Source organism: Pelodiscus sinensis, chromosome 2 (assembly GCF_049634645.1).
Source record: "Pelodiscus sinensis isolate JC-2024 chromosome 2, ASM4963464v1, whole genome shotgun sequence".
NCBI lineage: Eukaryota > Metazoa > Chordata > Testudines > Trionychidae > Pelodiscus > Pelodiscus sinensis.
Genome location: NC_134712.1, coordinates 421,477 through 449,107, shown reverse-complemented (window position 1 = coordinate 449,107; position 27,631 = coordinate 421,477). Strand labels below are relative to the sequence as shown.

The 27,631-nt window shown below is 44.2% G+C and overlaps 1 protein-coding gene across 13 annotated transcripts in view; it reads left to right on the top strand.

The window, feature by feature from the left end:
* The window catches only part of IQANK1 (IQ motif and ankyrin repeat containing 1), a 172,959-nt gene that overhangs the window by 108,536 nt on the left and 36,792 nt on the right, over positions 1-27,631 (top strand). For 12 of the 13 annotated variants that reach the window (XM_075919896.1, XM_075919900.1, XM_075919899.1 and 9 more), the window contains 7 exons: positions 5,033-5,172; positions 5,560-5,614; positions 6,262-6,354; positions 13,915-14,023; positions 16,105-16,201; positions 18,489-18,623; positions 19,037-19,165. In XM_075919896.1, coding sequence (XP_075776011.1) covers positions 5,033-5,172; positions 5,560-5,614; positions 6,262-6,354; positions 13,915-14,023; positions 16,105-16,201; positions 18,489-18,623; positions 19,037-19,165 — 758 coding nt within the window. The remainder of the gene's footprint in view (positions 1-5,032; positions 5,173-5,559; positions 5,615-6,261; positions 6,355-13,914; positions 14,024-16,104; positions 16,202-18,488; positions 18,624-19,036; positions 19,166-27,631) is intronic. The other variant, XM_075919904.1, reaches the window with a different exon arrangement.

The following is a 27,631-nucleotide window of genomic DNA, read 5'->3' as shown; positions in this document are numbered from 1 at the left end:
TCCAAATCGCCTGTGTCATGAGAGCAGCTAATAATTGCTGGACTGACCACCAGCTGGTGAAGTCTGTCATGTCCATTGGGATTGCACCAAAACATAGAAAATCTAGATCATGCAGTCGGCTATACAACATTTAAAGACTTCTATCCTCAGTGCACCAAGAGAACTTCCAAATACTCCTCAGTGGGAAACTAACCATAGGCACACCTGGAAATGACAACACAAGTGTGTGGGAAGCCTTGAAACAGACCATTGGCCTGGTACTCACCACCATCAGGATTGGTTTGACAACAACAACATTGAGCTCTCTTTTGGACCAGAAGAGAAAAGTTTCCTGGACTGGCAAAACTAACCTCTATCCAGTCAGAAGCAAATTAACTTTGAGCTCTTTCCATCAGCTCAAAGCTGGATTTTAAAGGAGTGTCAAAGAAATAAAAATCAAATGATGGAAGGACAAAGCAAACAATCAAACATTGTTGACAGACATGATGTGTAGATTTTTTTTCTGAGGCAAAGACTTTGTGTGGCCCATGCTTATGTGGCTGTCATATTATTGGATTCTAAAGTGAGCAGACAGATCACTGCTGTGCCCATGGAGGGCAGGTGAGGGAGCAGTGTTTGCTCCAAGTTCAGTACAAAGTGGGCCATGAGAGGTGTCAAATGAAAGCTTATGCTCTACTGATTCTATGTATGCTACTCAGGTACTTGTGTGATGTCTGTGCATGGAGTTATGAATATGGATTCTGTACTGGTACTGTGAATGTTCTCTGCCTGAGATCGAGCAATGGGCCTGGACTGCCTGTCATGAGGAAGAAATGTCCAGTGAATGACTATGCTAATTAGCACGGCTCCAGGGACAAGGACTCTGAGTGGCCAATACACACCTGATGAATGTGTCTGGAAACTTGCAAACCAGCCAGGGCATAATGGCTGCTGGCATGTGAAACACAGAAAGGTCACTTGACCATGTGACCAGCTGCAGCTTGGGAGACACCAGGAATTAATATAAAATGTCATGAAGTAGTCTCCATTTTGTCTTCAATCTTGCTACTGATCCCAGATGCAACCTTGCAAGGGAAAGAGTGCGAGAAAGGATTGATGACCCAACCTGACATAGGATGTACACTCAAGACTTTTAAGCTGGCAGTTTGTAACATCTCTGCTAAGAGCCATCAAGAACTTGCTGATTGATGTATGTAATGTATTCTCCTTTACAACCTTATTCTCAATTTTTTCTTTCCTTTATTAATAAATCTTTAGATTTTAGATTCTAAAGGATTGGCCCAGCATGCTCTTGTGGGTAAGATCCAAAGTGTAAACTGAGTGGAAACTGTAGCTGGTTCTTTGGGACCAGGAAGATCTGTTCGGGGTTGGTGAGATTGGGTTCTATACCCTCACCTGTGTGTAGGCCTGGGGCTGATTGTGGCACAGGGAGAGCTGGGGTGTGTAGCCAGACACAAACTCCATGTTGTTTCCTCCCTCCCCCCCAGAGAGCAAGAGAAAGGCAGTTAGCCGTTGATGCCCTGGGAACGCAGGTGTGGTGCCTGTCCCTGACTCTACCATAAACAGAAACCAGACAGTAAATGGGCTAGCTGACGACTGGGAGGCCTCCCATCGCCGTGATGGCTAGTATCAGTAATTGACATGCCTGCACTGTCTCAGGAGAGGAATCTTCGCCCATCACATACCAGAGGTGCCCATTGTCTGCATCTTCTCAGGTGTGAATTATGCTTTGCACCCTTCGTGGGAAACTTGGCGTTCAAAGCCATTTTTCCTAATTGGCCACTTAAGACCAGGAAGAAGCCCATGTGACCCAAGGGGTATAAAGAGGGTTTAGTTGCCCACCCCATTTGAGCTCCAATCACCTACACCTGCTGGCAGGTATTGATTGTTTCCCGAGGTCCGTGGGACGCCCAACCTCACCCTACTTCTTCCCGAGGGATTGAGAGAGAGACGCTGGCCACGCCAAGCCTGGAACGCAGGGGTGAGAATTGTACCTGCAATGTGTTTTCTTTATGTGTACACTTTAATTGTCACTCTGTTGTAAGTTTAGTTACTTTATTATAGTTTTCTTAAGTCAAGCTGCTTCATTTCTATTGTAAACTGCCTTTGGTAAGATGATTTAGCTATAAACTTTGGGAATAAGTGGGGTGCCCTCATTCACTTATATATACTGAACCAAGTTTCTTTATTTTATTTCTCTTTCTTTCTCCTATAAATAAGCCAGTGCGTGTCAAGCTGCTGTACCCGAACCGAACACAAACAAAAGAACTTCAGCCGGTCAAAAGGGACAGGTATAGGGAGAGCTTGGGCGTTTTGGATTGTGTCACTCCCCGGTGGCAGATCCATTGGGGCACCTCTCAGTCTTTCCCTAAGGCTGCCCGCTGCGAAGGAATCTTGGATTTTAGCAGTTAAAATCTGAGGTGTAATAAGCTCTTCCTATAAACTCGGGGCGTCTGAGAGCCTGTTGGCTGCCCTCTGCGACGGGACCCCGGTCCTAGCAGTAAAGTCACAGACGTTAAACTATTTTTCGGGGCGCCCTCCAGCCTCCTAGGCTGCCCACTGCAACGAGACTTTGCGTCTCAGCAGTTGAAGACTTGGGTGTAACACACACGCACACACTGCCCTGACCATTTCGGCTGACAGGGTGTCGGAGCAGTTTTGCTCGTGAGGCTTCCTGCTGGCCAGATTGGCAACTGAAGCGCTCTGTGTGACTGGTTTGTGGCCTGTTTGGGAAAGGTCTCCAGTCGAGGGCTATAAGTAGACCTGGTTTTGAGCAATTCACCCTGAGCTGACACCCTCAGCGGTGCCCAGATCCGGCCCAGTCCATTACACCTCTGGGTTCCAAAGATGGTAGTAAAGATAATGAATCAATCATAGAGTGCTGGAAGGAACATTACCAAAAGCTTCTAAATTGAGAATCAGTTATAACTGACAACACCATTAATTCCATCCCTCAGCACCCAATCTGGGAAACGCTTGCTATCCCACCAACACCTCAGGAGGTCTGCAAAGCCTTTAACAAATGAAGAACAATAAAACCCCAGGTCCTTATGACTGTTGCTTCTAAGTTGCACAGTAGCACAGCTTCACAGGTGGTTAATCAGCCCCACCCAGTCAGTCAGCTCTTTGCTTGGAGCCCTGAGTCTCTGACTGAGTGGGACTGATTAATCACCTGTGAAGCTGACATACCATCAAGGGAAAGAAACACTAAAAAGCTTCATTTGCTGCTTCTCAAAATCTGGCACACTGAAGAAATCTCCACTGTCTTACATAATGCTAGCATTGTCACCATTTTCAAAAAGGGAGATAGGGCCAACTGTGGGAACTATTGAGGCATTACACTCTTCTCCATTGCTGGGAAGTTTCTTTCTAGAATCTTACTGAATCGCCTGCTCCCTCTTTTAGAGGAAGTACTTCCAGACTCCTGCTGTGACTTCAGACCGTCAGAGGCACCACTGGAATAATTTTCAGTCAGATTCAAGAAAAGTGTCAAGAATAACACCAAGAGCTGTATATGGTCTTTATCGACCTAACCAAAGCCTTTGACTCTGTGAACTTTGATACTAAGTAGAAAATCATATAAAAGTTTGGCTACTCAAGCAAATTTATCACCATTCTGAGATTCCTCTATGACCACATGACTGCCTGCATCCCGTGTAGATGTTTTATCGCCGGTCAATCATCAAACCTAGCAAGGAAGATCTATATCAAGAAAGAAGAACTGGAAAATGTAGAATACTTTCCCTATTTGGCAGCCATCTCAGATAGAAGACATAGACGCTGAGATTCAGCACAGAATCTGTAGTGTCAGTTTGCCTTTGGAAGACTCTTTCACTGGGTGTCAACAATCACAACATCAGAACAGACAGGCTTTTACTTTCTAATTCAGTGTTAATCCCAACTCTCCTCTATGGCTGTAAGATTTGGATGATCTATAGAAAACATCTGGAACACTAGCACCAGCAATGTTTTTAGAAGATCTTCACCGTACAGTGGGAGGACTAATGTCAGTGTCCTCACAAAAGCCAATGTTTTCAATGTTGAGGTCCAGATTATCCAGAACCATCTGAGGTGGAGCAGGTACAGCGTGTGCATGCCTGATGTATGCTTACCAAAACAATTGCTGTGTGTCTAACAAACCAACTGGGAAAAACTGGGAGGCCAAAAGAAATGCTTTGGAGACATTCTTAAAATAAACATCAAGAGATCTGGAATTGACTCCATACTCTGTAAGACAGTAGTCCAGGATAGGAAAAACTTGTAAAGATTTGTCAGGGAGAGAACATCCACTTTTGAGGAAAATTGCCTTGCCTTGGTAGGAGAAAAATACCAGGAAAAAAAATGAAAGACAATTGGCATGAAGCAATTATAGCTCAACACTGACTTCTAGCATCACCTACAATGTCTGCCAATGGGTCTGTCGCTCAAGAATTTGACTCTTCGGTCATCAAAGGACCTATATAAAAGAAAACCTGTGAAAGATCATTCTTGACCTCATGAGGCCACTGACATCAAATCTGCAAATGAGCACCTTTGTGCTTTCCTCCATGCTGTCCTCTCATAATCAAGAAGCTTACCTTAAATATCTGCAAAATTAACTCTTCAAGTTCTGTCCCTGTGGTGTAGGGTAAATGACCATTTTTATGCAAGCAAAGGCTGGTTGATAGGCACTCATACAACTGCAGTCAGGTTTACTCATGCAAAGAATAAACTAGTGTCAACAGGACAGCCCCTCAGAATAAGAGTGATTATTTGGATTAACAAAACTACACAGGATTAGTGGTCCTGATGATGTTAGTGGTGCAGATTGCCATTTCTCTGAGGTGAGGGGCTCTGTTCCCACTTGTAATGCTCAATATGAGTGCTGCTGAAAGGAAGGGCTTTTTTCCCAATCTGAGTGTCCATTGTTGGTGTTCCTGAGATTAGAGCATGGAGGGTGTGTCCAAGGGGGCAGGGCACAGGGGAGTGTCCTAGCCTTTGTTTAATGTATGTATTTACAGCCACAATGGTGTTTCTGTTTGTTTCCAATAAGATTGCTTCTTTGGACAGCTTGGTTGCCATTCTGCATTACTGGGACATCAGCCTGACTGAGCTGATGTTACAGAAGATGGAGGCAGAACAGCAAAGAAGAGCCTTGCTGGAAAAAGAGGAGAAAGAAGCTGAGACTCACAGGTGAGGTTTGCAGCTCTAGCCCGGAAAGGGAAGATAGTTGGATACAGCCATTAAACCCCAATTACACTGAAAGGGTTTTTTTACCTATTGAAGGGGTTACAGTTTGAGAACTTGGACTTTGAGAGAAAAGTCAAAAAGGGGAAGCAGAAGAAAGAAGCAGAATAGTAAGATAAGAAGGGGTAAAAGAAGGAACCTCAAGTTTATGTCCCAAGTATTGCTCAAGAATTTGTCCTAGTGCTGGAGGTGATGTCATTTGGTTCCTTTTTCTCACCTTGTCTGATCAGGACATCTTTTAGAATCAGAGAAGGAGGCCCAGAAACAGCACTGCTGCCCTGCCCCTTCCCACTGTGAGGGGCTCAGACTGAACTGTGTTATTCTTTCCCATAGAATGAGTGAAGAGGTGGAGCAGCTGGCTAAAGCACAGGAGAGATGTAACAAGGAGGTCAGGCCTTCTCTTTTTAGAAATCATTAAATAGCCCCCTGCATATCATAGTTCCTCCATATCCAGCTCTTCCCAGTAGGGACCATACTACTTATTCTTCAGTGCTCAACTTTCCTGCCCAGCTGATCCCTGAAGGGATTGAGTTGGAGTTGGAATTGGTTTAGATGCTGATCCTTCTACAGCACTTGCCAGTTGGTGTCATTTATTCAAGATTGGTTTGTACCTGCATGTTGAAAAACCCAATTTTATCTGCTCTCTCTCCAAGATAGTTGATGGGATATGTTCTGTACACCTTATAGTGCATACCTGGGATAGATATTCATACTGCTCAGTTACTCTTGCATAGAGACCCACCAAGCCTATCCTACCTGCTGGTCAGTTCCTTTTGACCTTTTTATAAAGCTAGCCAACTGGTCCCAACATCGGATCCAGATCAGTGGGTTACTGTCCCTCCTGAGAACCGAAAGGTGGAATTTATCCCCTGTGTGTGACAGGAAAGTTGCAGCCCCATCTACAATATAGGGACATGGAATTTAACCCTTCAGGTGTGATAAAGGATCCTGCTTTTCTCCCTGCCTAATAAAAAGTTGTGTTGGGGGCCACGTTGCTCTTCCACACCTGTTTTCTTTTTTTTGCCTCCCATATAGCTGCAGCAGGCCTATTGTGAACTGAACAGGAGAATCACAGAGCATGACAAGTGTCAGAGAAAGCAGATGGGCAATGTGGAGATCACCCTGCAGGTGAGGTTATCAAGCCTTTCTGCCCCTGTAGGCATGAGGGGCAGGGACTCTACAGAGGTTCCAAATAGCCTTTGCTCAACTGGACTTGAGCAGCAGCTTGGGGCTCTCTGCCACATCTTTCAGGATATTTGGGGCAGAAGGTCTGTACAGAATACACCCATCGTGTTTCACTGGAAGGTAGGGCTCATAGTTTATTAGGCCAGAAGGCACTGCTAGGGTCATCTAGTCTGCCCTGCTTAACACAGGACATAGGACATCATTGAATTAATTCTTATTTACACTAAAGCATATCTTTTAGAAAATATCCAAACTGCATTGGAACATCCAGTGATGGAGATACCACAGTTCCAGGGTTAATTGCACCTCTGCCTTGGTTTGCTCAAAGGCACCCCTTTAAAGCTCAGGTCTACAGCCATCACTTCTTGATGGCAGGGATCCATGTCCCTCTCCCTGCAAACTAGATATTTAGGCTTGCAGTCTCCCTTCCGATTCACTGTGCTTATCCCAACAGGTTTGACTTTAGTTCTGAGCCTGCAATTCTGTTCTCTCCCATTGGCTATGATAGTTGTTTCACAAAGCACAAAATATATTTAGGACAAAAACATTACAGAGTAGATATAATAAAAAACAAATTGCCTATATGTGTGCTAAGTTTACCAGATATTGCCCATCATCTATATGGAGACCCTGGTACGTTTCCAGTTCTTCAAACCCACAGCAGGGGTTTTCCCTCTCAGTTTCAGTCTTGTGTTAATTTATCAGTTTGTTTATTCTGAGTCTTTATACCAAAAACTGTTTCTTTGTCATCTGGGTCTTTCAAACCTGGTCTGAATTGGTATGTGCAGTGCCCCCCAAGGGATGGTAATTATCTGGAGTTCTTGACCTGTCCTGGAATTTGCAGGATTCAACCCCACTTTCCCTCCCACACACACACACTTATTTTAGTTACTGGAGTTAGCTTTATAACTCCCCTGTGGAACTAGAATGCAATCACTATCTGACAAGGATACACATTATTAATAGATGCAACAAAGATTCTAGTGGGACATTAAAAACTAACATTTTTATTATGGCATAAGCTTTTGTGAGTTGCAGCTTACTTCAATAGATATGTGAAGTGAAAAAAAGAGATAGTAGGGATTAGGGATATTAAAGACTAGTCGACTATCCAGTAAGCATTTGCTTATCGGATAGTTTCATAGATTCATAGACCTTAAGGTCAGAATGGACCATTATGATCATCTAGTCTGACCCCCTGCACAGTGCAGGCCACAGAATCTCGCCCACCCCTCTTAGAATAATCCTCTCACCTATGTGTCAGATATTGAAGCCTTCAAATACTTTGAAGGACCCAACATGCAGAGAGTCCTTCAGCTGTGATCTGTGCCCAATGCTACAGAGGAAGGCAAAAAACCTCCAGGGCCTCTGCCAATCTACCCTGGAGGAAAATTCCTTCCCGACCCCAAATATGGCGATCAGCTAAACCCTGAGCATGTGGGCAAGACTCACCAGCCAGACACCCAGAAAGTTCCCTATAGCAACTCCTATCATCCTTCCATTGACCTATTTCCAACTGATAATGAATGGTCAATTAGTTACCAAGATCATGTTATTTCATCCAACCATCCCCTTATCATAGAATCATAGAACTGGAAGAGACCCCAGAAGGTCGTCAAGTCCAGCCCCCCACTCTAGGCAGGACCAATCCCATCTAAATCAACCCGGCCAGGGCTTTGTCAAGCCGAGACTTAAATACCTCTAGGGATGGAGACTCCACTACTTCCCTAGGTAACCCATTCCAATGCTTCACCACCCTTCTAGTAAAATAGTTTTTCATAATATCCAATCTGGACCTCTCCCACCACAACTTGAGACCATTGCTCCTTGTTCTGCCATCTGTCACTACTGAGAACAGCCTCTCTCCATCCTCTTTGGAACCTCCCTTCAGGAAGTTGAAGGCTGCTATCAAATCCCCCCTCACTCTTCGCTTCTGCAGACTAAACAGACCCAAGTCCCTCAGCCTCTCCTCGTAGGTCATATGCTCCAGCCCCCTAATCATTTTGGTTGCCCTCCGCTGGACCCTCTCCAATGCTTCCGCATCCTTTTTGTAGTGGGGGGCCCAGAACTGGACACAATACTCCAGATGTGGCCTCACCAAAGCTGAATAAAGGGGAATAATGACATCTCTGGATCTGCTGGCAATGCTCCTCTTAATGCATCCTAATATGCCATTAGCCTTCTTGGCTACAAGGGCACACTGTTGACTCATATCTAGCTTCTCATCCACTGTAACCCCCAGGTCCTTTTCTGCAGAACTACTACTTAACTGGTTGGTCCCCAGCCTGTATCTATGCTTGGAATTCTTCCGTCCCAAGTGCAGGACTCTACACTTGTCTTTGTCGAATCTCATGAGATTTCTAGTGGCCCAATCCTCCAATTTGTCTAAGTCACTCTGGATCCTATCTCTGCCCTTAAGCGTATCTACCTCTCCCCCCCAGCTTAGTGTCATCTGCAAACTTGCTGAGGGTGCAATCTATCCCCTCATCCAGGTCATTAATAAAGATATTGAACAAAACCGGTCCTAGAACCGAACCTTGGGGCACTCCACTAGAAACCGACCGCCATCCTGACATCGAACTGTTGATCACTACCCGCTGGGCCCGGCCTTCTAGCCATCTTTCTATCCATCTTACCGTCCATTTATCCAATCCACATTCCCTTAACTTGCTGGCAAGAATATTGTGGGAGACCATATCAAAAGCCTTGCTAAAGTCAAGGTATATAACATCCACTGACTTTCCCATGTCCACCGAGCCAGTTACCTCATCATAGAAGCTAATCAGATTGGTCAGGCACGACTTGCCCTTTGTGAATCCATGCTGACTATTCCTAATCACTTTCCTCTCATCCAAGTGTCTCAAAATGGATTCCTTTAGGATCCCTTCCATGATTTTCCGGGAACCGAGGTAAGACTGACCGGCCTATAGTTCCCTGGATCGTCCTTCTTCCCTTTTTTGAAGATGGGCACTACAATTGCCTTTTTCCAATCATCCGGGATTTCTCCCGATCTCCACGACTTTTCAAAGATAATGGCCAAAGGCTCCTCAATGACATTTGCCAACTCCCTCAGTACCCTCGGGTGCATTAAGTCCGGACCCATGGATTTGTGTACGTTTAGCTTTTCTAAATAGTTCCTAACCTGTTCTTTACCCACCAAGGGCTGTCCATCTTCTTCCCGTCTTGCGTCACTTAGCACAGAAGTCCAGGAGCCGACCTTGTCCGTGAATACAGAGGCAAAGAAAGCATTGACTAGTCAATATCCCCCCCCTTGCTGCCTCTATAAGGCAGCAAGGGGGCCTTTGCTGCCTCTATCTATAAGATAGAGGCAGCAAAGTGTGGGAGGGAAGGGGTACTTCAAAGTGGCAGAGCCACACAGTGGTGCTGCCTATTTGAAACCCCAAGGCGGCTGCTGCACTGTTATACACAGATCAGCTGTGCGGCGCCTGCAATGCAAGAACATTGCATTTGGATTTCCTGGATTTAAAAGGTGCATAAGCTGTCCATATCACTCTCTAGTGGACACGACCTGTGCGTTCGCTGTTTGGGAGAGGCACACCTTACTGAACATTGCCCTTACTGCAATAAACTAACATCCAGAATGAGAAGGTCCAGAGAACTACAATTAAAAATGATTCAGTTGGAGAAAATGACTCATCCTGCTTCAGACCCAGAGCACACTACTGCCCCTCCCCCATGCTCCCATCACCAGGGGATGCATTGGACAGGGCACCTACCACTATGCCTAGTGCAAGAGACCGTGACAGGGCGCAACAGGCCAAGAAGAGGTCTCATTCCTCCTCAGGGACAGATTCCCCTTCAAGGAAGTGCTCCGTACATAGCAGCACTGCTTCCAAAACCCCAACAATAAAGGGGTCAGAGCAGCAGTATGCTAATGGGGCTGGCACTGAAAAGGGCCATGACCCCAATCTAAAAGCTCGCACCACAACAAGGCACAGAAGGAGGCGAAATGCAAACCCTCTGAGCACAAAGCCGTCAGCACTGGCCACGGCAAAGATAAAACCACGCTGGGAAGCAGTAACAGACACCACAGCGGGGCATTCAGCAACAACAAAGCCACGCTGAGAACGAAGAGCAGTGAGCGCTAAAGCGCCTTCAGCACCAACAAAGCCACTCGTAGAAGCAGCAAGGAACACCGAGGCAGCGCGATCGGCACCAGATAAACACGGGGTACCAACAAAACATATAAAGCAAACGCCAGTGCTGCAATTCATTACTTCTGGGGATCTCCTCGTCACATCGGTACTGGGCTCACCGCTTTTTGGCACCGATGGGACCCCACACACTAACACATACAGTGGTACTCCTCACCCAAGCCCTATCAGCACCGGCACTCACAGCAATGGCTTCCACCTCCTATCCCAGCAAACTGGCCTTACTGTGATCCATGGGTACCATTTAGAACACACATCTCCACACATGAAACTAGCGCTCCCAATGAATGAGGCTCTCATGGACCTGGCCAAGAACATCTGGAAAATGCCGGCCCCAATACCACTGACCTGCAAGAGGTCAGATCGAAAATACTATGTCGCCCCAAAAGGAGCAGAATTTCTCTTCTCCCACCCATCTCTGAATTCATTAGTGGTGGACACAGTTAACCAAAGAGGCAAACAACAGGCTACCTGAACTGTCCCCTACGACAAGGACTGGAAGAAACTGGACACGATGGACAGAAAGGCATACTCACTGGCAAGCATCCAGCTCTACATAACCAATTACGCAGCATTACTAGCAAAATATACACGCCACACCTTCAATCAACTGCAAATTTTATTTAATCACTTCCAGATAACAAAAGGGATCAATTCAAGGTTAGTTTACAGGAAGGAGCATTAATATCTAGAACAGCTCTATAGGCTGTGTTAGATTCCGCAGATACTGCAGCCAGATCCCTGGCCTCTGCAGTAGTGATGAGACGAGCATCTTGGCTTCCGCTCTCAGGATTCCCCAGAGAAGTACAATCAACTGTATGTTAAAGGACCTTGTGATATTGATATTTCACAGTTAATACCTTTAACTGGTCTTGGAACTTCTTGCAGGACAAAGGAGATTCCAGCCATAATGTGCTGTTTGGAAAGGGAAACTGAAGCACACCACCATTATGTTTTCATGGCTAAGGGCCAGCATGCCTACGTTATGGGGGATGAGAATACTTACATTAACTCAATGTTAATTGGATTTCGGACAATTGCCAGAGGGGGCCTGGATAATTTTACGATTTTCTTTAGCGCTGGGCACGATCACATGACACATATGAGGATCATATTGCAAAAGCAGATCCTATCCGCTATGGTTCTTGCCAAGTTTTACCTTGGGTTTCTAAACCAGTGCAAGGATATTGTTGTCTCTATGATAGACCTTCCAGCGATGAAGCCTATTTTAGGCAAGCCTGATTTTCATACACTTGTCCAGTTCTGAATTGTTGTTCTAATATTGTATTAGAACCTGTAATAACACAGAGCCAAAACATGGGGAGGGCAAGTGATGCCCTCAGTGATGTTACTGGTATCACTTCCTGCATCAATTTTGCATTGGGAGTGTCACATTATTGGATTTTAAAGTGAGCAAATAGATCGCTGTTGCACCCACTGGTGGTGGTTGCTCCAAATTCTGAACAAAGTGGGCCATGTGAGGTGTCAAATGAAAGTTTATGCTCTGCTGATTCTATGTATGATACTCATGTACTTGTATGATTTTGTATGTGGAGTTATGGATATGGACCCTGTACTTCTATTGTAAATGTTCTCTGTCTGGGAGGGAACAGTGGGCCTGGGCTGCCTATTGTGAGGAAGGATTATTCAGTGAATGGCTGTGCTAACTAGCGCTGCTCCATGGACGATGGCTACATACCGGAGGAATGAGTCTGGAAACCTGCAAACCAGCCAGGTTTCCTGATGGCTACTTGGATGTGAAACACAGACAGGTCACTTGATCATGTGACCAGCTCCAGTTTGGGAGGCACCAGGAATATAAAAGTGCCATGAGGGCATCTCCATCTTGTCTTCAATCTTGCACCTGATTCCAGATGCATCCTTGCTAGGGACCAAGCACTGAGAAGGATTGCTGACTCATCCTGAAACAAGATGTACGCCAGAGACTTCTAAGTTAGCAGTTTGTAGCATCTCTGCCAAGAGCCTGCATTAAGAACTTGGTGATTGATGTATGTAATGTACTCTCCTTAACAATCGTAGAATCATAGAATACTAGGACTGTAAGGGACCTTGAGCGGTAACTGAGTCCAGTCCCCTGCCTTTATGGCAGGACCCAGTACTATCTAGACCATCACTGATAGACATTTATCTAACCTGCTCTTAAATAGCTGCAGAGATGGAGATTCCACAACCTCCCTGGGCAATTTATTCCAGTGTTTAACCACCCTGACAGTTAGGAACTTTTTCCTAATGTCCAACCTAAACCTCCCTTGCTACAGTTTACCCATTGCTTCTTGTTCTATCCTCAGAGGCCAGGAAGAACAATTTTTCTCCCTCCTTGTGACACCCTTTTAGATACCTGAAAATTGCTATCATGTTCCCCCTCAGTCTTCTCTTTTCTAAACTAAACAAACCCAGTTCTTTCAGCCTTCCTTCATAGGTCATGTTTTCTAGACCTTTAATCATTCTTGTTGCTCCTCTCTGAACCCTCTCCAATTTCTCCACATCTTTCTTGAAATGCGGTGCCCAGAACTGGACACAATACTCCAGCTGAGGCCTAACCAGCGCAGAGTAAAGCGGAAGAATGACTTCCCATGTCTTGCTCACAACTCACCTGTTAATACATCCCAGAATCATGTTTGCTTTTTTTGCAACAGCATCACACTGCTGACTCATATTCAGCTTGTGGTCCACTATAACCCCTACATCCCTTTCTGCCGTACTTCTTCCTAGACAGTTGCTTCCCATTCTGTATGTGTGAAACTGATTGCTCCTTCCTAAGTGGAGCACTTTGCATTTGTCTTTATTATACTTCATCCTGTTTTATAAGATTGCCAGTTGAAAGCAGGTGCACTGGCTCAAAGCCTTGCTTCCAGTCCAAACAACTCCTTACGGTGGACTCTCGTAACTATCTTGAGCAGTGCAGTATCATCTGCAAACTAGGCCCATTTAAAAATGTTTTAATAAGACAATAGAAGTTCACAGCTCTAGAAACAAAGAAATCAGATCCCATTACAGAGTGGGGGAATGTATCCCAGAAATCAGTGACTTCTTAAAGGATTTAGGGGTCATAGTAGAGAAGCAACTGAATATGGACTCCCAGTCTGATGTTGTGGTAAAAGGGTCTAATGTAGTCCTTAGGTGTATAAGGCAGTATTAAGTAAAAATAGAATGATGATTTAATTTTATATACAGTATTGGTGAGACTGATACCAGAAAGAAATTCTATGGACTGTTTTATATAAGAGTTCAGCTTCTGTGATCTAGTTTGTCCCATCTGGTTTTGAAGTTGATGAAAACTTGCTCTAATTGCATTTCCTTACTTTAGGCAATTAATGATGCAGAAAAGTTGGTGGAAACTCTGCGTTTGACTGCTGAGAAAGCAGAGGAGAAACTGTCCCTGGCTAGGCTCCAGTTGCGAGAACAGACTCAGAAAGGTAAGGTTAGGCCTTGGTCATAAACAACTTAATGGAGTTAGATTGGGGAGAGAGGGAAATTCTTGATCAGGACACAGGTATACCTATAGTTCTTTGACTCTTTGTCCATATGGATCCTACTTATTATACATGTGCTTCAGGGATATGGGATTGGAATATTTAGACCAGGTATGAAAGATCTGCTGCAATAAGCTACTAGTCAGAACTGGAAAAAAAACAAACAAACTAATAAAAAACCAAGATCCTGCCAGCTGGGCACAAGATGCTTCATAAACTAATTATATTAATTAAGATTAAAATTATTAGAAAAAATATGGTAAACTTAGAGACAGTGGAATGATACTGTTGAGTACCATCTCATAGCTCTGGGTGGTTACAAAGAAACCAATGAAGTGATTAGTGCCAGTCTGCATTTTCTGACCTCAGGCATGTTGCTTGCTGGTGCTGGGTTAGGAAATGAATAGCCTCTGGCCCAGAAGAGATTTTGGAATGGAAGATGCAATGCAACTTTGTTGTTATGTCTTTTATAGTCCTAAGCATATTTTCAAATCTTGTCACCTACGTTTGGTGCTTAAATCTTGTATTTGAGCTCAGATATACAATGTGGGCCCTTTAATCCTAGTATAAGAACCAAAATAATGGATTTGATCAGTCTATAAGTGTCTGCATGGGGAAGGGACATTACTGGCCATGAGGAAAAGTTATCGAGTGATGTTCCCTGGCCTGTGTTATGCAGAAAATCAGATTAGATAATCCCAATGTTCTCTTCCGGTGCTATAATCAATATATGTCTGTGAAGATTCAAATATCCAAAGAGCATAAACATCAAGGAGGAAGAAGAATTCTGCAGAGTAGTCCAAGTGGGTACACCTAAGGCAATAGGGTGAGATTAAGGGATATCAACTTGTAGTTGGTTACACGATTAACCAATAAGCCTAGGTTTATAGATCAATCCTATCGACTACATACACTTCCCCCCTTGCTGCCTCTGTAAGACAGCTAGTGGGGGACGTGGCATGGGGAGCCAGCTTTTAAGCCAGCTCCCACGGAGCTGCTTGCCTGCTGGCCTCCCACAGAGCTGCCTGCGTCCCACCTCCGCCCACTGCTGCCTCTGATAGGCAGCAGCATGGAGGTGAAGGGGGCAGGTGGGAGCCTGTACATGTGGGAACAGGCTTTCGAGCCAGCTCCCTGTGTTGCTGTCTCTATATTAGAGGCAGCGGGGAGGTGGAGAGGAGGCAGGCAGGAGTGAATATGCATATGGAGCCAGGTCCATGGATCTGCCTTTCCCTCTTCCCCTTCCCCCTCCCCCGCTTTTGCTGCCTCCCACAGTGGCAGCAGGGAAGCAGGGGGAGCCGGCATGCATGGGGAGGCAGCTTTTAAGCCAGTTCTCCACACGTGTCAGCTTCTGTGGAGCTGCCTCACCGCCCCCCCCACCCACCCACCCACCTCCTGCCTCCCACAGAGGCAGCACTGTGGGGAGTGGCAGGGGAGAGCTGGCTTAAAAGCTGGTTCCCCACAAGTACCAGCTCCCACAGAGCGACCCCTTTTCCCACCCCCCTATACTGCTTCCTCTAATAGAGAAGCAGAAGTGTGTGGGGGGGCAGAGGCTAGAGCTTGTGCACATGGGAAACAGCTTCCAAGCAGGCTCCCTGTGCATATCGGCTCCTGCGGAGCCACCTACCCCCTGTGCTGCTGCCTCTTTATCAGAGGCAGCTGGAGGGAGACAGACGGAGCCATGAGCATTGGCTCCCCCCTCCCCCCCAGTATATAAACGTGTAACTGCTAACATTTCCAGCTGTTACATGTTTACACAAATAGCTGATACTTAATATCCCTAGTGAAGTTAAGGAAGTGAAAAATTAGGGGGCAATATCTAGGAAAATTTCCTGACTGTGAGTGTTACTGTCCTATGGACTCATCTTTCAAGGGAAGTGGCAGTATGGTAATATAAATAATAATAGTTTTTTCTGACAGGGCATGCTTCACTTTCCTTGAAAGTGCTTAGCCATTCAACATTAATATTCTTGCATTTTTATGTAGAATAGATAATGCTATTCAGTTCTTTCTCTATCCTTTACTAGGGGCAGGGAATGAATTCCAAGGGCTGAAGTGCTCTGTACAGGAGCTTGATGATGTGCTATTGAAGGATGTGGGAGGCAAAATCCATTCAGATGGACGGTGAGTTAGAAAAGACAGTGTCCTTGCTTTCATGTTTGTGTCATGCAGAAATGGCTTCCCTCAACACTGAGGCTCTGTCCATACTACATCCCTTTTTTCGAAAAAGGGATGTAAATTAGACACTTCAAAATTGCAAATGAAGCTGGGATTTAAATTTCCCATGCTTCATTTGCATAATGGTGGCCGCAGTTTTTTCAACATGGGGCTTTTCGATAGAAAAACAGCAGTTTAGATGGGGATCTTTCAAAAATAAAACCCTTTTTTGAAAAATCCTGTAAACCTCATTTTTTGAAGAGTACAGGATCTTTTGAAAAAGGGTGTTATTTTCAAAAGATCCCCATCTAAATTGCCGTTTTTCTATCAAAAAGCCCCATGTTGAAAAAAACCCATGGCTGCCATTATGCAAATGAAGTGTGGGAAATTTAAATCCTGGCTTCATTTGCAATTTTGATGTGTCTAATTTACATCCCTTTTTTGAGAAAAGGGATGTAGTCTAGACACAGCCAGAGTAAGAGAGCTCTTACAAAGGGGCTGACTTAGAAGTATCAATATGTCCTTTGACGATAATAAGCAGCCTTGATGAAGTGGGCTATTGGACTGGTACCATCTTATCCCACGGTGAAGGCTCTTTTATTATTGCTATTTTCATTTATATTATTTATTTGTTAAATGCATGAAATCTGCTAAGCCCTGACACGAGACACAGGGAATACACTAATTTTGATCACCTTATAACTTGAGAGAAAATGGAGAAAAAGAGGGATACCCAGAGGTGGGGTGAAATATATGGAGTGTCTTTTAGACTCACTTCTGGGAATCACACAAGAAGAAGGTGTATAATGAGGAATCATCTCCCTGGTGCAACCAGTGTTACCATCTCAGAACCTAAACCAGTGGTAATTTAATGGTTCTTCTCTAGGCAATGTCAGGGAGCACAGCGGTTCCATCTGATAGAGCAGTGGTGCGCAACCCATGGGTCATGAACCCCAAAGGAGTTGCGGACATCTTCCTGGGGGGTTGCCATGCCACGCAGCCACCAACGGCCGGGCCCAGCCCCTGGCCACCCGGATCTGAGCCCCGCACCACGTGGCCAACAATGGCTGGGCCCAGCCATGGGGGTTGCAGTGGAAAAAAGGTTGCTAACCACTGTGATAGAGCATGCTCACTTATATCAATGGTTTATCTAAAACTATTATTTATTAGATTTTAGCATGTGTGCACACATACACACAGGTTTTAAAATACCCCAGATAAAGCTGGGCTTCCAGGGGCCCACTTTCCTTTCAGCTGATGGAGAATTTAGATGTCAGCTTCTTGCCCAAAGAAAAGTTCCCTCGGATGGCTCTACGGTATTTATTTACTTTTACCTAATCTTGTATAGCTATCTCTAACAAAGCACATAACCTATGGTAACTCCTATTAGGTCCAGCATAACAACTGCTGCTGGGTCACTAATTCTCCTGATTTCCACAAACTATTCATGTATCTCAAAGTATTTCTATTATTTCCAGCTATAACCACACACAAAGGGTCCTAAAACCAAGGTTCCTTTTCACTCACTGTCTTCCATAACTTTCTGTCCAAACCTTCCAATCTGATTAACAAATTGCTTTCTGGCCTTGTCTCTCAAGGGTCTGAGATTATTCCCAGCTCTGTGATGTTTGGCTTTCAGCTGGCAGTGCTGACTGCAGTACTGTCAAGTTCTGGAATACAAACAGGAATGTCCAATTCTGGGTGTGGAAGAAAACAGGTCCTCACTCTGCGTTTGTTAGCAACAAGTAGCCAGAGGCAATTTATTTCATGAACAGTTGCACGGGAAGGGACTGCGAGGCAGACCTTCAAAAAACAAAACAATTAAAGCCAATATATATACATTCCCGTTACATATAATAACCATAAAAAATTATTCTCCTTCCCATAATAATTCCCTTCAGACGCCACCTTATCTTGAGATTCTCACTAGAGTCAGCATTTCATCCTTATTTCCTAAAGCGAGACGAGTGCAAGAGCGAATTTTTTACAGTTCTCGCAAGGTTAGGGTTAGGGTTAGGTCCATTCTTAACAAATCTAAGATGGCTACACATAATCCTTGCTTCCACACTGGGTAATATCAGGTTCCTCCCAGGGTGGTTGGAGGGAGTGACTTGTTGTTGCTAGTTCTCTAGCAGGTGGAGGGAAATATTTGTTGGTTGCATTGAGTTTTAGTATTAGGTCTTTCATTTCTAGTTCAGATGCTTAGTTTCCTGTCCCAACTAATGATGGGCATGCGTCTTTTCTTCACATACAGATGGCCATTAATCATTGATCCATCTGGACAGGCTGCAACTTTTCTGCGGTATCGAGACACTAATTACTTGAACACATTGAATCCAAATGATATGAACATGGAAACCATTCGACTGGCCTTGTTGGGGGCCCTCAGGTACATGGTAGAGCATCAGGAGTAGGAGGGCAGGATTACAGGCTGGGATGCAACCTAGATTGTTGCTCCAGATGATTTCAGAGGAAGCAGATGAGTGAGTTGAAGGAATAAAATTCTTAGCTGGTAGTGCACGTGGCTGTAAGGGAGTGAGTTGCTTTTTGATCCCCTCTGCCAACTCTGCAAGTAGAAGTAGCTGCACTTCCTTCCCAGGAACCACTTGCAGCCTTCATTCATAAAAGGGAATGCTGGCTGAGTGGAAGGCCTTTTCTCCCCAGTCCCCACCTCACAGGGTGCTAAAGGGAATGCTGGCCACCATTATTAAGAGAGAGAGCTGTTTTAGTCTATCTTTTGTGCCAAGGACCTTGGACTGCTCGGTAGTACAGATGCTCAACCATTGAGACCTTTGCCCTTAGATATGGAAAGCCAGTGGTGTTTGACATGATGGAAGTGAACATGTTTGATGCTGTAAAGAGACAACTGGAGGGAATAGAGACTGGACTGGCAGAGGCAATTCTGAGCAAGAAGATACTGCAGAATGAAAGGTAGGAATTGGTGGATATGGTAAACCTCAGGATCTTCAATGGAGAAATGGAACCTCTTCCGACCAAACCCTAATCCCTCCCAGCATGAGAAGCCAGGGAGAAAGCTGAGCACCTCTATCCCAGAGCTCTATCGCCCACTGTTCTCAGATACTAATGTTATTAGGGCCTGGGCTAAATAAGTATGTAGCTGTAAATACCCAGGGGTGAGGGACTGACCCCTCCACTGTTTCAGTCTTCTCTGAGCCCTGACTGGGAAGGGCTGATTAAGCAGCTGCGGGGCCATGATACCACACAGCTTAGAGGAAATCTTGCCCCGGGGATCTGTTATTTTAATGTTGTTTTAACATCCTTTATAATTCTGGGGAAAGGCCAAAGGCCAAAAGGAGGAGCTCTGGAGATGATCTTTGAAACTACAGGCTGGTAAGCATAATTTTTATATCCGGCAAATTGGCTGAAACTGTTGTAAAGAACAAATTTATCAAACACAGAGGTGAACAGTATTTGTTTGGGAAGAGTCACTACAACTTTTGTAAAGGGAAATCATGTCTCACTAATCCATTCGAAATCTATGAGGTGGTGAACAAACGTGGACAAACGTGATTGAGTGGGTATAGTGAACTTGGGCTTTCAGATTGCTTTTACAAGGTCCCTCGCTAAAGCTCATAAGCAGTCATGGGATAAGAGCTAAGGTCATCTCATGAATCAGTAACTGGTTAAAAGAAAACAAAGGACATAGGAATAAACGGTCAGTTTTCAAAATAGAGAAGAGTAAATAGTAGTGCTCCCCAGGGATCTGCAGTGGAACCATTACTGTTTAACATATTTATACATTTAAAAAACAACAAATAGTCTGGTAGAACTTTATAGACTAACAAAACATGCAGATGGTATCATGAGCTTTTGTGGGCACAGCCCACTTCTTCAGATGACTGGAGTTTATAAATGGTCTGGAAAAGGGGTAAACAGTAAGGTGGCAAAATTTGCAGATGATATAAAATTATTCAAGATAGTTAAATCCAAAGCAGACTGTGAAGAGTTACAAAAGGTTATCAAAAATTAGGTGTCTTGGCAAACAAAATGGCAGATGAAAATCAGTGTTGATACATACAAAGTAATGCACATTGGAAAACAACCCCAAAATAAAAACATGAATAAGGTGTATATTAGCTGTGATCACTCAGGAAAAAGACCCTGGAGTCCTTGTAGGTAGTTCATGAAAACATCTTTTCAAGCTTCAGCAGCAGTCAAAAAAGCTAGCTGAATGTTGGGAACAAAGTAAGACTGAAATTATCTGAATTTGCCACTATATAAGCACAGGATTTGGTGGTGATGGGAGACTTCAACTACCCAGGCATATGTTGGGAAACTAACACAGCAGGGCACATATTATCCAATACATTCTTCAACTTCATTGGAGACAAATTTTTATTTCAGAAGGTTGAGAAAGCTACTGTGAGGAAGCTGTTCTTGATTTGATTTTAACAAATAGGGGGGAACTGGTTGAAAAATTGAAAGTGGAAGGCAGCTTGGGGGAAAGTAATTATGTACTCATACAGTTCATGATTCTAAGGAATGGTAGAAGGGAGAACCGCAAAATAGAGACAATGGATTTCAGGAAGGCAGATTTTAATAAATTCAGAGAGCTAGTAGGTAAGATCCCATGGGAAACAAGACTAAGGGGAAAAACAACTGAAGAGAGTTGGCAGCTGTTTAAAGGGACATTATTAAGGGCCCAAAAGCAAAGTATTCCACTGCATAAGAAAGATAGAACACATGGCAGGAGACCACTTTGGATCAACCAGGAGATCTTATATGATCTAAAAATAAAAAAAGAATCATATAAAAAGTGGAAACTACATCAAATTACAAAGGATTAATATAAGTAAACATCACACGTGTTCAGGGGCAAGATTAGAAAGGCAAAGCCACAAAATGAGCTCAATCTAGCTAGAGGCCTAAAGTAACAAGAAGATACTCTACAAATGTATTAGAAACAAGAGGAAGACCAAGAATAGGTTAGGGCCATTGCTCAGTGAGGAGGGAGAAACAATAACATAAAACTTGGAAATGGCGGAGGTGCTTAATGACTTCTTTGTTTTGGTTTTTTGGTTTTCATCAAGAAGATGGATGATGACAGGATTCCTAACATAGTGAATGCTAGTGGAAGTGGGGTAGTTTTAGAAGATAATTTTTTAAAAAAAAGAACAAGTTAATAATTACTTAGAAAAGTTAGATGTCTTCAAGTCACCAGGGCCTGATGAAATGCATCCTAGAATACTCAAGGGGCTGATAGAGGAGATATTTGAGCCTTTAGCTATCATCTTTGAAAAATCATGGAAGTTGGGAAGATTCCAGAAGACTGGGAAAGGGAAAATCTAGTGCCCATCTATAAAAAGGGAAATAAGAACAACCCAGGAAACGACAGACCAGTCAGTGTAACTTCTGTGCCAGGCATGATAATGAAAAAAGGAATTAAGGAATCCATCTGCAAACATGTGGAAGATAATAAGGTAATAGGTAACAGCCAGCATGGATTTCTAAAGAATAAATAACGTCAAACCACTGTGATACCTTTCTTTGATAGGGTAACAAGTCTTGTGGATAAGGGAGAAGTTGTGGACATGGTATACCTAGACTGTAGTAAGGTATTTGACATGGTCTTGCATGATCATCTTATCAATAAACTAGGGAAATACAACCTAGATGGGGCTGCTATAAGGTGGGCACATAACTGGCTGGATAACCGTTCTCAAAGAGTAGTTATTAACGGTTCACAATCATGGTGGAATGGCATGGGGGTCTGTTTTGGGACAGGTTCTGTTCAATATCTTCATCAATGATTTAGATGATGGCATAGGGAGTACGCTTATTAAGTTTGCAGATGATACGAAGCTGGGAAGGGTGGCAACTGCTTTGGAAAATAAGGTCATAATTCAAAATAATCTGGACAAACTGGAGAAATGGTCTGAGGTAGTTTAATAAAGAAAAATACAAAGTACTCTACTTAGGGAGGGACTCATAGACTTTAAGGTCAGAAGGGACCATTATGATCATCTAGTCTGACCCCCTGCACAGTGCAGGCCACAGAATCTCACCCACCCCTCCCAGAATAATCCTCTCACCTATATCTCAGATATTGAAGCCTTCAAATACTTTGAAGACCCCAAGATGCAGAGAATCCTCTAGCTGTGATCTGTGCCCCATGCTACAGAGGAAGGCGAAAAACCTCCAGGGCCTCTGCCAATCTACCCTGGAGGAAAATTCCTTCCCCACCCCAAATATGGTGATCAGCTAAACCCTGAGCATGTGGGCAAGAGGGACAGTCAGTTCTTCTTCAGGTAATGTCACCGTGGGTGCTCCACTGTTGGTGACGGGTGATCCCTGGAGCTGCAGTTCGGAGCTTTTCGTAGCAGTTGACAATTGGGCTGCACACGTGCAGGAGGCGCCTCATGTGGAGCCTGACCCCTCCCCCTTCAGTTCCTCTTCAAAGTCTTGAGTCAGGGATGGAGCTCTCATCTCTCTCTTGCCTCAGGCGTTTCTTCACACTTACTTGCTTTTCCTTATGGGCTATTGCCCTTAATTGATCAATTGACACAACTTCAAAGAGAAAAACTGCAAAGAGAAAGAACACACGGTTCCAGCATACAGACCCCCTCAGCCACAGCGGCTTTGATTCTCCTCACTCCCCTCTTCGCTCCCTCAGCAGGGTTTCTCTCTTAAAAAAAAAAAAGAGTGAAGAAGATGAAACGAGGCACCCAAGCCTGAATAAGATCCAACCATGCCCAGGCCTCAGGGTTTTAAAAAGTGTGTACAATGTAAATAAAAAGTGTATACTATGATTCCTGCATAAGATGTTTGGGGGAGGCACAAGCCCCCCAAAAATCTGATCACTACAGGAGCCACACGGCCAGGGCCAGGAAGGACCGTAAAATGTGCCTCCACATGATCATGTTTGAAAGGGCGCTGCAACCCTCAGATCAGCCTGAACTAACCATGAAACATGGAGACCTAAAGCACAGGTCCATGTCACCATTGTCCCAGAAGCAGCACAGGGCAATAGTCTCCCCTGCCAGATCGCTACCTACGAAGCTGTCCTCCAGGCTGACCATTGGGGACGTGTTGCACGCACCAGGGAAGCTGGCAGCAAAATCCTTATCAGGCACCGCCATTGCTGCAACCCTTACCAACTTGGGGTTGCCACGCTCATCAGTGGCACCTGAGAGGCTGTGCCAGAAGACCATGGCACCACACAAACCAGTGCCACAGCATTTGGTGTCAAGAGAAAGTGCAGAACTGCCTTTGAAAGTCCTTGTCACCACCTCCACCTCAGTCGCCTGCAGGGAAGCCCACCCCAGCAGCAGCTTCAACACACCATGATCAAAACCCTGCACAAATGCAGGATGAGAGATTAGCAGCTGAAGATAACAGCGTTCAAATGAGCTCTCCTCCCCCATCAGGAGCTCCCTGTGCTTAGCTGACTCAGCAGGTCCTTCATTATCTGACACTGGACCCCCACTGACACAGAGAAACACTGCAGTTGCTGAATATGATCAAGGCAGCATTTTTTCTTCACAGCACTTATCTCCAATTACACTGGTCTACAATTTTTTAGAAGTCGTCTGCTTCAGAGATAAAACGTGCTATTTATTATGTATTTTGATGTGCTGAATTCAAATATGACAAGTAAAACAACTGATTGGCTACTGTTTCCAAGATATTTAAGTTTTTACATTTTACGTCTATGTGTATTGTATAGATAGTAGAGTTTTAATCATAAATTGTAAACCTAGGTCTTTTCATGTGTTTTTGGTTGCTTTACATGATAATATTTCACCTGTCCTGTTTATGTAACACTTTAAAAATCAGCAAAAGGGTTATATAAATAAAATTTATTATGAAACAAAAGGCAAAAAACTATTATGTACATAGTTTAGTCCTATTCAGTGTCTACTTAGCGCTTCTTGGCTTGTCTCTTGTATTCATTAAATGGAGCATCTCTTGTCACTGTCCAGCAATAGTCTGCAAGCATTGATGGGCTCCATTTGCCCTGATAGCATTTCTCCATTGTCGCAATGTCCTGGTGAAATCGCTCGCCATGCTCGTCGCTCACTGCTCCGCAGTTTGGTGGAAAAAAATCTAGATGAGAGTGCAAAAAATGTATCTTTAGTGACATGTTGCAACCAAGGCTTTTGTATGCCTTGAGGAGGTTTTCCACCAACAACCTGTAGTTGTCTGCCTTGTTTCCAAGAAAGTTTATTGCCACTAACTGGAAGGCTTTCTATGCCACCTTATCTTGCCACGCAGTGCATGGTCAAATACATCATCTCAAAGAAGTTCACGAATCTGAGGACCAACAAAGACACCTTCCTTTATCTTAGCTTCACTTAACCTTGGAAATTTTCCACGGAGGTACTTGAAAGCTGCTTGTGTTTTGTCCATGGCCTTGACAAAGTTCTTCATCAGACCCAGCTTGATGTGTAAGGGTGGTAACAAAATCTTCCTTGATTCAACAAGTGGTGGATGCTGAACACTTTTCCTCCCAGGCTCCAATGACTGTCAGAGTGGCCAATCTATCTTGTTGTAGTGGGAATCTCTGCACGACTATCCCATTCGCAGAGAAAACAGCAGTACTTTGTGTATCCAGTCTGCAGACCAAGCAAGAGAGCAACAACCTTCAGATCACCACAAAGCTGCCACTGATGTTGGTCATAGTTTATGCACCTCAAAAGTTGTTTCATGTTGTCATAGGTTTCCTTCATATGGACTGCATGACCAACTGGAATTGATGGCAAAACATTGCCATTATGCAGCAAAACAGTTTTAAGACTCGTCTTCGATGAATCAGTGAACAGTCTCCACTCATCTGGATCGTGAACGATGTTGAGGGCTGCCATCACACCATCGATGTTGTTGCAGGCTAAAAGATCACCTTCCATGAAGAAGAATGGGACAAGATCCTTTTGACGGTCAAGGAACATGGAAACCCTAACATCACCTGCCAGGAGATTCCACTGCTGTAGTCTGGAGCCCAACAGCTCTGCCTTATTCTTGGGTAGTTCCAAATCCCTGACAAGGTCATTCAGTTCACCTTGTGTTATGAGGTGTGGTTCAGAGGAGGAGGATGGGAGAAAATGTGGGTCCTGTGACATTGATGGTTCAGGACCAGAAGTTTCATCCTCTTCCTCTTCCTCGTCTGACTCAAGTGAGAATGATTCTGGTGCATCAGGAACCGGCAGTCCTTCTCCGTGGGGTACTGGGCGTATAGCTGATGGAATGTTTGGATAATGCACAGTCCACTTTTTCTTCTTTGACACACCTTTCCCAACTGGAGGCACCATGCAGAAGTAACAATTGATGGTATGATCTGTTGGCTCTCTCCAAATCATTGGCACTGCAAAAGGCATAGATTTCCTTTTCCTCTTCAACCACTGGCGAAGATTTGTTGCACAAGTATTGCAGCATATGTGTGGGGCCCACTTCTTGTCCTGATCTCCAATTTTGCAGCCAAAATAAAGGTGATAGGCTTTCTTAACCATAGTGGTTATACTGCGCTTTTGTGATGCAAAAGTCACTTCACCACAAACATAGCAGAAGTTATCTGCACTGTTCATACAAGTACAAGGCATCTCTGCTCACTTTGGCTAAACAGAAATGTGTCCCTTTGAAAAATCAAACATTGACAAATAAGAGAGCACGACACTGTATGATTTCTAGAGCTGATACAGGGCAATTTGTTCAGCAGAGTGATGTAAGCGTCATTATGACTGCATCATCCATGACTTCTAGGAATAACATGATGCAATTCATATCATGTATGACACAATACCAGCTTCAGATTGCATCATTCATTGTTTTGCCTGAAAAGCAAGTACTGTCCAAACCCACTCATAGATTTATTCATAGATCCAGTCAAAGATGTATTTTAGTCATTTCCGGTTTAAATTGAGATCCCTTCCCTTTATAACTCACTTATCCTCCGCCATTCACAAGTCAAGGGTCGTATATACTGACCCAATAGCATATCTTGAAAACTAGAGCCAATCAACAATTGTAAGCATCATTTTCGTTCTCAGTGACCCAGAATTAGTAAAGTTTGACTACATTTATTTCAGAAGCATTTTGGCTGTAGAGCAGTGTTACATCTCATCAGTTTCAACCTTATCATGAAAGACCTCTCTGTCCTCATTGGTACCCGGAGTGGATACCAATGGTCCCACCAATGGTTCCAGCATGGGGGCAGGGGACTGGACTCGATGACCTCTCGAGGTCCCTTCCAGTCCTAGTATTCTATGATTATCCCCCTTCCTATGACCCCCCCCCCCCCCCGCGTTGAATACTGTGGGACTATTGGGAGCCTTTACATTTATCAACTTTAAATTTTGTTTGCCATTTTGTTGCCCCATCACTTAGTTTGGTGAAGCAAAATGCAGGACAATGTAGCACTTTAAAGATTAACAAGATGGTTTATTAGATGATGAGCTTTCGTGGGCCAGACCCACTTCCTCAGATCAAATAGTGGAAGAAAATAGTCACAACCATATATACCAAAGGATACGATTAAAAAAAATGAACACATATGAAAAGGACAAATCACATTTCAGAACAGGAGGAGGATGCGGGGGGGGGGGAAGGGGGAGGAAGGAAGGTAAGTGTCTGTGAATTGACGATATTAGAGGTGGGGAGAGTGGGATGTTTGTGAGTTAATGGTATTAGAGGTGATAATTGGGAAAGCTATCTTGATAATGTGTAAGATAGTTCAAGTGTTTGTTCAACCAAGCATGTAGGTAACTGTATGAGTCGGTGGGTTTTCTGTAGAGAGTGGTGTCTAATTTTCCATTGTTGATTTGTACTGTGGTGTCCAGGAAGTGGATTTCTCGTGTAGAATGGTCCAGGCTGAGGTTGATGGTGGGGTATCACAAGGAGGAAGGAGAAAATTTGTTCCTCTTGGTTTCTGAGGACAGGACAAGGAGTAATGGGCTTAAAGTGCAGCAGGGGAGGTTTAGATTGGACATTAGGAAAAAATTCCTAACTGTCAGGGTGGTCAAATATTGGAATAAATTGCCAAGGGAGGTGGTGGAATCTCCCTCTCTGGAGATCTTTAAGAACAGGTTAGATAGACATCTGTCAGGGATGGTGTAGGTGGAGCTTGGTCCTGCCTTGAGGGAGGGGGCTGGACTCGATGACCTCTTGAGGTCCCTTCCAGTCCTATTATTCTATGATTCTATGATCTGGACGCATGGCCAAGAAACACTGGAGATATTCCACAGAGATTTCAACAACCTACACCCCACCATCAACCTCAGCCTGGACCATTCTACACGAGAAATCCACTTCCTGGACACCACAGTACAAATCAACAATGGAAAATTAGACACCACTCTCTACAGAAAACCCACCGACTCATACAGTTACCTACATGCTTCCAGCTCCCATCCAAAACACACCACACGATCCATCGTCTATAGC